Below are 13606 nucleotides of genomic sequence, written 5' to 3' on the forward strand. Positions count from 1 at the left end.
TTCGCGAGGCAAGGACTTGTTAGAGTAGGGATTTGTGTGGTTTGAGGTAAGTAACATTTCTAAACTTTGTACTGAGGGTATGAATCCCTGGATTTCGTGTTATATGGTTGGTGTTAAGGTGACGCACATGCTAGGTGACAGACGTGTGGGCGTGTATCATAGTAATTGTGACTTGGTTGATCCCGTGGTACCGTGTAGTTATCAAACCTTATTGCCATTCATGTAATCCTTACGTGTTAGAGTAATTGAGCTGCAATCCATGTTTGAATCATGTTTAGCCTATATGTTTATTCCGTTGGGACCTAGTGAGGTTATTTCTACTATTGAATTATTTGCTTAAATTGAAATTACACACTCAATCATATTCATTCATTTGCATATCATATTTCAGTCTCTGTTATCATTTGTTGTCACATCATGTTATCATTGTTTGGGCTGATTGGCATGAGATTTGTGAGCACAAGAGACTAGAGAGATTGATGACTGAGTTGGGGATTAAGGGTCGGATGGTGAGTGATATTGATGGGATCGGGCTGCACACCGCAACAGGCTTTATTGATTCATGATGGGATCGGGTTGCACGCCGCAGCAGGTATTTGATTCATGATGGGATCGGTTTGCACGCCACAACAGGTTTTATTAGCGCTTGGGCAGAATCCGCCCGTTCGGAGTCTGACATACCAGCAATGAGCGCAGGTACCATACAGTGTTGAGTGATTTAGTGTGATGAGTGAGAGTTGAGACAGTCAGATGGAGTACCCTGAGAGCGTGAGTAGATGGGAGTATCATTGTGATGCATTGCATTTGATATGCGTATTTGTTTATGTAGGCATAGATATGTAGCATTCTTCATGGTAGCTATACTTGACATATTTTACCGGTATTGAGCTTAATTTTTGAATTTTAAAGCATGTCTATATTTCTGTACTTTGTATAAACTGACTATGAGATATCTCTAAGTATTATTGTCATTTCCCTGTTATACTTGTACTATTATTATCTGGATTTGGACTGTACCTTTCTGAGCTCGTCACTGCTTCAGCCCAAGGTTAGTTCTGTTACTTATTAAGTATATTGGGTCGATTGTACTCATACTACACTCTGCACTTCGTGTGCAGGTCCAAGTACATCTGGACCCGATGGTTGCTAGGCTTGGAGCATTACCTGTTGGAAACTTGAGGTAGCTGCTTTGGCATCCGCAAACCTAGACTCTTCTTTTTCTCAGTTTATTTAGCACTGTTCAATCTTTCCAGATAGTTGTATTAGAAGTTTTGACTACGTCGTTATTTAATAGCTCATGTACTAGTAAACTGTGTTTCTTAGAATTCAAATTAAAAGTTACACTTGTACACTTGAATATGATATGGAAGATATTCGAGTTATAATCAAAACCAAAATCATTAAGTTATAAAATCATACATCTTTTAAGTATAATAGACGGTAAGTATTCGAGTATCTGGAAGTGCATCGATCAAGCAAATCTATCCAAAATAAACGGCATGATCTTCTCCCTTTTACAGGCCTAGAGAGTTGGTGAGGGACTGTGAGCGGGGTTCTTGGGTTTGGGGGGGGTGGGGGTGGGTGGGGAGACCAACAAAAACTTAGCTTGGACTACTGGTGTGAATTACAAGTTATAGTTATCTTGTCCAAGATCCCTAAGTGCATCAGTTGCAGCATTCTTACAGCTCTTGTGATTCATCTTGGCCTTTCTGATGAGCTTCTCAATGCCATTACCAAGCAAAATAGTTCTGAAAACAAAACATGAAGTAATTTCATCAAGGAGCTTCACAATGTCAAAACTACTTATTTCCTAGGAAACTGGCTGACAAAAAACTTACCAGCACCCAATGTTTGCACCAAACCACATAATTTTACCATGATGTGGTGACATTAAGGTGAGAATATATATAAACTAATCAGGATAAAGTGATTAAAGTATAAGTAAAAGATATATAATGCACAATTTGTTTGCTACAGATGCCGGGTGCGGAAAGTTTTTTTTGGCAGTCTACCCTTACAAACTGGCACACCATATGCTTAACATATCAGCAGAAAGAAAATAAAAAGTCTAGTGGCACTTGCCTGTTTTCTGGATTCCTAACCACAAGATTTCGAATCATGAAACAACAGCTTTTTAGCAGTTGCTCTGATTCTGGAAACCTCTGCATAGCTTGGATAACAGTATCACCAGCTCCAGCTTCAACTGCACGGGCAGCATTATTTGGAGACCTCAAGGACAGTACGGTAATCATAGACATGACCTGGAAAATGGAAAGAGCATCAAAGAGGTGTTATGGTGACAAAATTGTGTACATGCAGATAGTCCTGTTTTCAAGTATAACCATCACCGCATCAACATTTTCCACCACCAGTCACTAAGCTGAAACTTGTGTGTAATATATTATATAAATAAAATATAGTATCAGAGTGAAACTAAAAAGAAATAACTACTCGTATGGCTACACTTTTAACCTTCTGAAGCTTCTAACTAACGAGGTGGTTGGAAGGGTATGACCGGAAGAAAAATGTGACGAAGTGTTACACTAATCGGCTTTCCCTCAATTGTTGTAGATTATCATTATTGGGCGACAGGTTCCAAAAATTGCAGTAGCTTCCATACTAGATATTCCCCTTTGCTGGTACTCTTTTCATCCACAGAAAGAGATACAAAAGAAGGAAAATATATATATATATATATATATTCTTAGGTGATTCTTTCAAGTCATCATATAAAAAGGGGGTTCTCTTAACATTGATTCAGTCAGTCAATTGATGGAGGTCTTTGATATCCAGCCATACCTCTCCATGCCACCCTTTTCTAGAGAATAGTGATTTGGAGAAAATTTATGTAACAGCTAATGGTATTACCTCTTGTAGCATAGACGGATCATCAGAAAATCTTGTTGCAAGTTTAATAAGCTTGTCCATGCCACCCTTTTCTACAATAGCACTCTTGTTTATGTCACTTCCTGCCAACTGCTCACTATAATATATTAAAATTTAATTTTAAGTAGGAAGACAAATAGCAGATAATCAGTTCATGAGGACCAAAAGAAAGCTGAAGTTACATGCACAGGTTGAAACATGATTCAGATTATTCAATCTACTAAACACGAAAAATTCAATTTGTATATCAGAAACTAAATCTAAAGTGTACAAATATGCTATGACCAAAACTTCTGAGACAATTGGGACTTCTGTCTACACCAATACATAGGCACAATCAGCTGCTAAAATTAGCCAATCTGCCATATCAAAAGGAATCATGCTTACATTACCAAATTTTCATGGAAGATGAGCATATATGTTTGAATAAATAATCAACTTTGCACCTTAGATAACAAGGAGCAACAAGTTCTGGCCACAACTTTTTCACCCTGTTCACTGCTGTCATCTATGCATCGAAGAGTTGCATCTATACCACCATTATCAGCAACAGCTCTGCATATTTCATCCTGAAGCCAAAATTAGGACAGAATAACAATTAGGAACTATAAAAAAACTGACTCAAACTTACAAGTCCCTGACTACAGGAAAAATTTTATGATCATCAGTTTGTTATTAGTGGAGCCAACGGCAGCTAAGAGAACTTACAACTAATGCCTTGCCACCTAGCTGAGTACATGCTAGATGCAGTTGCTGATTAAAAAAAATTCTTCTAAGGGTTGAAATAATATTCACTTCCTCAAGATAGTAATATTTCCTTCAGAGCTCATTTATTTTTATTGCACCTTGCATAAGATAATTTATACCTTAATACTGCTAGTCAAGGTACACATTGTGTATTATGACTAAAGTAGCAATCTTCCAAAACAAGATGAGTCATCAAAGTGACAATTAGCAATAAAAATAAAAATGAGAAATTGACAATTAGCTCCTGAATATGATCGGTTAACATCATTCTGTACCTTTAATACATGAGGACTAGTGAAAAAACCATCTCCTGATTTAAAGACTCATAAGCCCATCTAACGGGGTTAGTCAGTTGACGACAATACTGCAGAGAAAATTTGATTAACTACAGTTAATGTGGATCTATGTTAGCATACAACAACTATCACTTACAGGGAGGGAGAGTGCCCAGATATGAAAAGGATAGTGTATTTCTTTTATTTATTGTTGAAGGTAGTAGTTTATTGATTCCAGCAACAAGTGTTGCAAGATAATCGTATGAGGGCGTACATTACGAATAGTGTAATGTCTAAAAGGGATAGTGTATTATGACAGATCCAAGGAAGATTTAAGTTTAAGGGCTTTAAGAATGCCGATATGCAAAATGCAAAGTATATAATTAACATATTCCTTGAGTCTTGAATATATTTCTTACATTATTCAGTACTTACATTAACAGCAACAGCCTTCAAAGCGATGCTTGCAGACACTAGACTAGGCGACTTTATCCCTTCATGAAGTGAACCAACAAGCGCTTCGACAATTCCAATTTTGGCAAACCTTCTGGCGTACCCGTAAACCTACAGTTGAGAACGATAACATTACACAAAGTCTCACTGTTTAAAGCAAGCCTTACAAATGTAAAAAATTCAATCATGATTGTTAAAGCCATATACTCTCTTAAGGTCGGCCTACCATACCAATTCAACCAACTCCCACCCCAGTTGATATCTTCATAACCCAGAACATTCATAAATCAGTAAATAAGTGGATCTAGGATAAGCAGTTCAAGTTCCATATTAATACAGCATCCTCCATTTGAATGCATAGTTGGTTTATCTGGAGTCAAGGGTCATTGATCTGCAGTTCAATCATTGGGTCAGCAATAATGGATTCACTAAAAATATATTTTTCTCCTCAAATACGAATGTATAGTTGCTTAATTGAAAGTCAATTTGAACAGGTTTGAGAGTTAAATAAAAAGATGAAGCTGCAAATCTTCACTTTTAAAGAAAACTGGTCAGAGATGATCAAGCTTAAACTTTGAAGAGCGATCTGTGTCATTTATTTTGCCACAAAAGAACTTATAATCTAACAATTTACTTCGTACTTCACAGTACCTTTTTGGTTCTACATTTAGTATATTTACTTTACATATTAAAAAAAACTAAGAATTTTGTCAAAATATGATGTACGACTAGCATAATGCAGCTCCTATTCAGGTGATATAATCAAGGTTGTCTGGAAATATAAAATAGGGAGAAATCTTCAGTTTTCTATAGTTCATGTGGTAATGACTGAATTGCTTTTGTCAGAAGTGAGCGTCGATGCAACGATACAACCTGAAAGACTGCTCGCTCAGAAGTGGTGCTTTTGGGAACTTCATCATATACTGGTCCAGGTCATAGATCATATTTATCTTGTTCAGTTTCAAAAATTAGCTTGATCCCAAACTTATTAAAGAATAGAATAGGTTGCACAAATCTATCCATGTTAAGTATTCCACCTGTATTATGGTGACAAAACTCAAGGGCCGTTTGGTAGGATGCATTAGATAAAATAATACATGCATTAGCTTTGTGTATTAATAATACCTTGTTTGGTAGACATTTTGAACTTATCCATTAGTTATGGAAGCATTAGTTATACATCCTATTTGGTATTATGCATAACTAATGCATAGAAAATCATGGTATTAGCAATGCAATGGGTTTTAATGCATGCATTAGCTTAGTTAAAGACAAAGTTGTCCTTCAAAATTTATGCTTGATTAAAATATGCTAGTTATTATATTAATGCTCGATCTCCGAAAGCGTTTTCCTTCCCCCGCCGCACCTCCCTCCCAAGTTTAAAATAATCCAAATAGTGAGAAATAAAATTATATCTCTAGTAAATAAATAAATACTTAGCATATATTTTTTTTATAAATAAATATTTAGCTCTATATTAAAATATAGGTAGACAAATCAAATAAGTTTTTTTAAACTTTTTCATATAAAAACATTTCTCAACATATGTTTCTTTCAAAAAGTTAGAGTGATGGACTGGTTTTGAGGGCATTTTTGTAAACAAGCAATTCTTTTAGAAACTGTGCAATGTTTTAATACATCAAACCAAACAATGGATAAGAAATATGTCAGCATAACCAATACCAGCATAACTAATACCAGTATTACTAATACACCCTATTCAACATTATTTTTATGCACCCTACCAAACGACCCCTCAGTGGTATTAAAGGCGAAAAGTGCAAAAAACCTCTAAGGTCCGTTGGGGCTTTAAGCGCAAAGCGCAAATAAAGCGTGGGTTTTAATGAAAAAAGGCACAACTGGAGAAAAAGTATAAATATGTATGTGTAGTCCACAAGAGGGGTTGCTCTGATAGTAAGCAACCTCCACTTCCAACCAAGAGGTTGTGAGTTCAAGCCTCCCCAAGAGCAAGGTGAGAAGTTCTTGGAGGGAAGAATGTCGAGGGTCTATTTGGAAACAACCTCTCTATCCCAGGGTAGGGGTAAGGTCTGCGTACACACTACCCTCCCGAAACCCCACTAAGTGGGATTATACTGGGTTGTTGTGTAGTCCAAGACTAATAATTATAAACATGAATAACAAACATATAGACAAAGAAATTGAAAAAAATTTACAATAAAGTGAAATTCAATTGTTTAATGTCGCCTTTTCAGGATTACACTCATTAGCAAGGAAACGTATGCCTTAGAGCCTTGATGCGACACTAAAGCGCCCACAAAGCGAGGCAAAGCGCTCAACATGTTTTGAGCCTCGCTTCAGGGCTTTAAGCTCGCCTTTGACAAAACTCTGGATCTGATGAGCAATTAACATGAAATAGCAACTACTGCTTTAATGTTTACTTACTTCAGAGGCCACAACACGATTATCATCAGATGTTAGCAAGACTCGTAAAGCGTCATATAAATAAGGAATGCTCCCCCTACTATATTCTCTTAAACATTGAAGAATCAGCTCATCAATTTTCAAGTTCATAAATGCCTCCTTGAGGACCGCATTACCAGTTGCAGCTGCAGAAACAACAGACAATCCGCTGTTCAAGATGCTTATGTTTTCTTTCCTATTGTTTAGGATATTCATAACCATCTTTGGACCATTACTCTCTCTAAACATTTCAGTGCTCTGTAGATCTGCACATGATACAATTATGCATATTAGACATTTACCACAGATAATATCAACTTTCCCATTTAGACAAAAGGGCATGAAGAACTGCCAAAATATTCAACCATAATTTTACAAGTATGGAACTGATATTTAGGCAGTATGAGTCACATATCTATGTGTCATCTCATAAGCAAATCAAAATCATAAAAACAACAACAACAACAACAACACACCCAATGTAATCCCACAAGTGGGAAGCGAATGAAAATTAAAAATTATGACTTGAGAAATTTCTACATTACGACTTTCAAAATATTACAACACTCACTAAGCATAATCATTTCATCCTCTAAACCTGCTAGTGATGCATGAAAGTGTAAATAGATGCTGTCATATCCAAATAATGTACTAACGACTAATGCTTCAGATAAGAAGTAGGAACTAGGATTTGCTTTCTCAAAAGCACAATCAGCTCAAAAACCTTCATTTTCTGTTTGTGCTAGACGCATGCCTCCAGTAAATTACACAGAACAACTGAACAGATACAAAAAAGATCCACAATTTTAACCTAATTAAAAGCATTCGTTGTAAAACACTAAAACTATAAGTAAACATTTCATTAACAAGAACAAGAACTAGAATTGCGATGTTCAGTTTCACGGCCAATATAAAATAGTGGAGTAAGAAAACATCTATATGTGCTGAAAATCTGACAGCATGTGACTGAAAAAAAAGGATGTATTACGTCCAGCATCTCACTATTTATTATTTCTTCTTCTTTAAAATAATTGAAAAGTAACAAAGTCATTAAACTTACGCATAAATTCCAATAACACGCATTCCCTCAAAGAAAATTAATGTACTTAAAATATGTGTCATACCATGAAGTAAAGAAGCCAACGTCTTCAGAGCTGAAACAAGGCCCTGATCGAATCCACTCCCAAGTTTACAACATATGGAACACACCAATCCTACAGCACCATTCTTAGTTGCTATAGCAGCATTTCCTGATCCATCAACATTACACACATCATTTAACTTATCTAACCATTCAATAATTTGCTTCACGTCGCTCTTATCCCCGTCTCCCTGCTTCCAATCACGATCCAATTCCTTCAGCCTCTCAAGTGATTGAATTACCGGATTTTCCTCCCCAGATCCCGAAACGCTAGTCACAATACCTGAGAATGAACATGAAACAGACTGAAGTAAGATTTAGTGAGAAGAGAGGGGGGGGGGGGGGAGTCTGTTACAGAAACTAAAAATACCGGAGAGATCGACGCCTTGGAGAGATAGGGTTTGAATGGCGTCTTCAAGGGCTTCTGTTGGGTCCATTCCAAGATCTTCAATATTTTCTTTCACTAATTCATCGAAGGCTTGTTGAGATATTGTGCGACCGGAGTTCGGTGGGGCCATATTCGCCGTCTACAGCGATCGATTGCTCGGTGCACTAACCACGAGTCTGAAACGGTAATAGGGAAATCGCCGGCGGGAAGCTGAAGAAAGAGAGTGCGGGAGATGACTTGGAATTTTTGAATCAAACAGACGTCGGTCCACAGAATATTGGGCTGATTGGCCCAATTTCCTCATGGACAAGCCCATGACCAAATTGGTGAGGCAAATGGGAAAAAATCAGAAATAGTCATATTTACCATTAATAATGGAAAAATAGCCGCAGTTTTAAAAGTAATCGAATTTTAGCTATTCTTTATGTAAAGTTAAAATTTGAATAAAAATACTCTTAAAAATCTGAAAATATTTCAGCATAATATGCTGGAATTCGATTTTTTTACATATGAGCTTCCAACATAATATGCTGGAATTTGATAATGTGATGTAGTACCATCATAATATGCTGGAAGTTTATATGGAGTTCCATAATCCCGTATATTATGCATGAATTTTTCGTGTGCTGGAGTTCCATCACAATATATTTGAAGTTTATATGCAGGAGCTCCATAATCCAGCATATTATGCTGGAACTTTTCGTGTTTCAGCAAAACAATGGCTATCTTTCAATGACTTTCGCAAATGTTGGCTATGTTTTAATTACCAGTCCGAAAACTGAATAGCCCGTGCTATTTTGACGAGGCAAATATAGTTCTATTAAGAAAGGGATTTTTTTCCCTATAGTTACAAAACTAAAACAATATTTATCTGTTTTAGCTAGGCTTTTCTATTTATAAAAAATAACAAGAGTTATTTATAAAATATATATAAATTCGGTATTCACAATTTATATACAACTTTTAGAATTTGGTCAAAAACTATAATTTACATACAACTTATACCAGTGTTTTAAAAGGCTTTGTTGTGACTCGCCTTGGGAAATTGCTCTGGAGCGAGGCAACATAAAAATGCCCCGAGCTCATAGGTGGAGCTTAGTTCTATGAGACTTACGCCCCTAATGAACTTTTGAGTATATGTTGATTAATTTATTCAATATCTGGCTAATTTCGGAGTGTTTGGCACCGACTTGAGGCTTTTAGGGTGATTTGAGGACTGGAAAGTGAACTTGGGATTGAGATAAATCTCTTGCCTAACCTTGTGAGAGAGAATTTACCCCATCGGTGTTTAAATTGTTATTTGCTACTAATTGTGGGTTCTATGTATGGACGAAGTGACGAGAGCCCGAGCGTAGCTACAAATCATGCTTATGTCTGGGTAGTTTAGGACTCTATCATGTAATACTTGTATTATTTGCACTCTACTTGTTATTTAAGTGCTTGAATTATATTGAAACTTGATAAAGGATTCGAAAAGACCAAATTTCATTTACTTTAAGTTTTGACGGGTTACTTGACTGTTGGTAGAAGTTGTGCCTCCTTGTGTATTAGTCTTGTAATAACCGTTAAATCGTAGTTCGTAGAATATTCTCTCTTCTTGTGGAGTGGGCCGAACGCCTCAACAGTGTAATAGATGTATCTATGGTTCATGTCGGTCGATCCTCGACAGTGTACACATTATTCTAGATCGGACCATATGACCTTGGCATAAATTGTGCGTGATAATGCTCGGAGTCCGATTACACTTAATATTACTTACATGACTTGAGACATAATTTACTTGATTGCTCGTATTTGTTGAAGTCAGTATGTGTTAATTGGAGATCTTAATTGACATCTAGTTAAAGAATCACTTATTTACTGTTCATTATCGCGTTATTATTATTGATGTACTCTATGCCTATTTAGAATTTCTGTACTTTATTTATTGGCCCATAGTAAGTGTCGATGTCGACCCCTCGTCACTACTTCTTCGAGGTTAGACCAAATGCTTACTGGGTATATGCTATTTATGTACTCGTGCTACACTTCTACACAACCCGTGCACGATTTGAGACATGTACATATAGCGGTCATTTAGGCGTGTACCACCATTACACTGAGACATAGTGGTGAGCTGCTCTCTGTGCTTGTTTGGCAAAGCCCTGTAGTCTCTCTTTTGTATTTATTTTTTATCTATCTTATACCAGACAATAGTATATGAGGTTTTGTATATTCTACTAGTTGCTCATATGCTTATGAGTTGTGACACCAGGTTTTGGGGATATTCTAGTAGACACCTTATGGTTTTGAGTATTAAATTCACTGTATTTACTCTTTCATTAGTTTATACTTTACTTTTTTGTAAATTCCTACTAATCATTCTTTTAATAAATAAAATTAAATACTTTGAAATTATTAAAAAGAACAAATACATGACTAGTTCACAGTTGGCTTGCCTAGCGGTGACGTTGGGTACCATCACGACCTATAGGAAAAATTGGGTCGTGATAGCTTGGTATCAGAAGACTAGGTTCACGTAGCTCTCACAAGTCATGGACATGCCTAATTGAGTATTGCAGATCGGTGCGGAGATGTTCGTACTTATCTTCGAAAGGCTATAGGGTGATAGGAAATTTCTCTTTCTTCATCTCCAATCGTGCAGTTGATGTTGTGCCAAGTATCTTTCTCTTATTCTCTTACATATGGTGAGAACGCACGCAGCAAATGTACTCGTCATGGAGGAGTTGCTCCCCATGTTGCTAGAGGCCGAGGCAGAGGCCGGGGGAGGGCTCCAGCTCCTACCAGCAGATGATGGTGTCCTAGAGTTGCTCCAATTGTGCCACCAATGGATCCAGTGAAGGATCCTATTATTGAGGAGCAGGGAGAGGTACCTGCAGCTGAGCCGACCCTAGCGGATTTTAGGTCCGCACCAGGATTCCAAGAGGTCATGGGTCGTATGTTGTGGTTCATGTACTCTATAATGCAGGCTGGTATATTTCTAGCGGGCCCAGCCACATCTCAGGTGGGAAGGGGAGCATGGACCCCTACCGCTCAGGCTCCATGGCATGTTGTTGTCGTATATCAGACCCTGGGTGCACTACCAGTTGGTAGGGCTCAGCTAGTTGCAGTAGCTATACCAGAGCCCAGACCAACCGCATAAGGTATTGGATAGATGGACTTTATTGATTATTGCAGGGACAGACTGCACAACATGAGGGTATTGGAATCCCACGGGGTGGACTTTACCACCTTTAAGCTGGAGGGCAGGGTCTGTAGATGGCGATAGTCCTATATTCTCAGTAGACCAGCAAGTTCTCCTCCCTTGACTTGGGACTAGTTCACACATCTCTTTCGGGAGATATATATCCCACCCTCTTAGAGGGAAGAGTTACAGGGTCAGTTCGAGTGGCTCTAGCAGAGTCAGATGTACGTGACTGATTATGAGGCAAGGTTCTCTAAGTTGTCTCGCCATGCAGTTATGAAACTCTTCACTGATGCAGAGAGAGTGCATAGGTTTATTGCGGGCTTGCACTATAGTATCCAGGTCACTATGGCCCAGGAGATTGAGATGGGAACTCCTTACAAGCAGGTTTTGGAGATAGCTCGGAGGATCGAGGGTATTCGTAAGCAAGGCCGAGAGCAGGAGACGAGGGACAAGCAGTCTCGATATTCTGGAGGGTTTAGTGGTGCCACGTCTAGGAGCCCAGGTGTAAGGCCCCGTAAAATTCAACTAAAGCCTAGGGTTTCGCCGCGGTACTGACTTTTTGGTTTGTGCAATGTATTGGGGAGTTGGAGGAAAATTGTTGCAGAACATGGCATTTCTGCGGTCCATTATGCAACCGTAGAACTACTTGAGGACTGCAGATCCGCCGCATAGTGGAGCAGAAAAATGGGCCAATTACACCCCCATGTTTTCGTACATGGAAGTACACCATAAGTAAATTGATATAAGCTCGGAAATGAGATGTTACATCCCAATCTCGCATTTTCGTACGTCAAAGTTTCGTCGTAAGTTAATCGATGCAGACTGGGGAATGAGATTATTTTTAAGGTTATAAGCATTTATGCTATTTATAACGGGTGATAAGTAAGTGCCGTAAAGATTAAAGGGTAAACGAATCAAAGAAAATGAGTTTCATTGAAGGTTGTCAATTTGGGATAAAATGTTGTCCGACCTATAGCACTTGACATTTATAGACTAATGCCATACAAGGTACCACATGATTATGATAGTTGGGTACATAAAGTGTATTAAAAGAGAGTACTATTTTAAGTAATTTGAGATAATTCTTAATTATGTGGTTAATTGGTTAATTATTGGTTAATGGAAGATTAACATGTTGATTAAGGAATTGTGGATAATTAACTATGGTCTTTGGATTAGCATAAAGAGGCCCCAACGTGGCAGCCCACCTTTCCCAATATAGTGACTCTTAAGCCACACTTTAAGGTGGAAAAATTTTGTGAGCTAATGGCTTAGTCACCTTGAAAATTGGGGTCCACCCCTATAACAAAAATGTCTCCAAAATCACTTAAGGAGATGGATTAAGAGATTCAATAATGTAGTGGATGGGATTTGGATTCTCAACAATCTCATATGAAGTCTTATAACGCTACAACAACGTGAGATGTGATTCTAAGAGAGCAGGTACAATCTTTCTCAAGAATATCATGTGGATTTTCCCCTACTTTGATCCGCCATTACATATTGCTGCAATTGACATGTGTTGGAAGGATTGTTAAGAGAATCGGCTCTGGTATGTTAAGGCTATCCATTCTTTCCTTTTGGCATGATATATACAATAAACGAAACGAGCAAATGCACAGCTTCCATAAATGACTCTATTCATAGAAGTATTAGAAGTGACTATGTTCTTGAATTTCCATGTGTCTTTTTTACATCTTCTATTTATGGGTCTTAGAAAATACGTAAATTGAAAAAGTTTTCTTCATGATACTACTCAAAGGCATAATGGTCTTATGACATTCCAAGAGATTTTATTGACGTACTTCTCATGCATTGATTCATTTATACATGTACATTGACCTATGACCAGATGGTATTTTATATATATATGGAAAAAGGTTACGGCGTTATATATATATGGGATATGGGAAAAGGTTACAACGTTATATACGCACCACCACTTGATCAACTGATATACGTTGATGATTTTTCCCACACTAGCCGAGACGATATGATGGGATGCCCTCAGAGGCTTGATGATGTTATGAACACATGTACATATGCACGACATGCAATTCATACGCATATGCATGACACTATAAGTATTTCATGATTTATAGAGTTAT

General features: G+C 37.6%; 1 protein-coding gene across 1 annotated transcript; it reads right to left on the minus strand.

Moving 5' to 3' along the window:
- Window positions 1–1360: 1360 nt before the first annotated feature.
- Window positions 1361–8553, minus strand: LOC107789177 (uncharacterized). The gene is made up of 8 exons (XM_016610955.2): window positions 8294–8553; window positions 7907–8206; window positions 6765–7048; window positions 4344–4472; window positions 3333–3455; window positions 2869–2976; window positions 2083–2261; window positions 1361–1748 (listed from the first exon to the last, which is right to left on the minus strand). The coding sequence occupies exons 1-8, from the start codon at window positions 8439–8441 to the stop codon at window positions 1625–1627; spliced, it is 1395 nt and encodes a 464-aa protein (XP_016466441.1). The 5' UTR covers window positions 8442–8553; the 3' UTR covers window positions 1361–1624.
- Between the last annotated feature and the right edge of the window lie 5053 nt (window positions 8554–13606).

Source organism: Nicotiana tabacum, chromosome 6 (assembly GCF_000715075.1).
Source record: "Nicotiana tabacum cultivar K326 chromosome 6, ASM71507v2, whole genome shotgun sequence".
In the NCBI taxonomy this organism is placed as follows: domain Eukaryota; kingdom Viridiplantae; phylum Streptophyta; class Magnoliopsida; order Solanales; family Solanaceae; genus Nicotiana; species Nicotiana tabacum.

Coding starts and splice junctions, on each gene's coding strand:
- LOC107789177 (XM_016610955.2), bottom strand. CDS start 8,441: ATGGCCCCACCGAACTCCGGTCGCACAATATCTCAACAAGCCTTCGAT. Junction 3,456..4,343: donor TGAAGGCTGTTGCTGTTAAT/GTAAGTACTGAA, acceptor TTTTGGCTTCAG/GATGAAATATGCAGAGCTGT. Junction 2,977..3,332: donor GTTGCTCCTTGTTATCTAAG/GTGCAAAGTTGA, acceptor TATAGTGAGCAG/TTGGCAGGAAGTGACATAAA.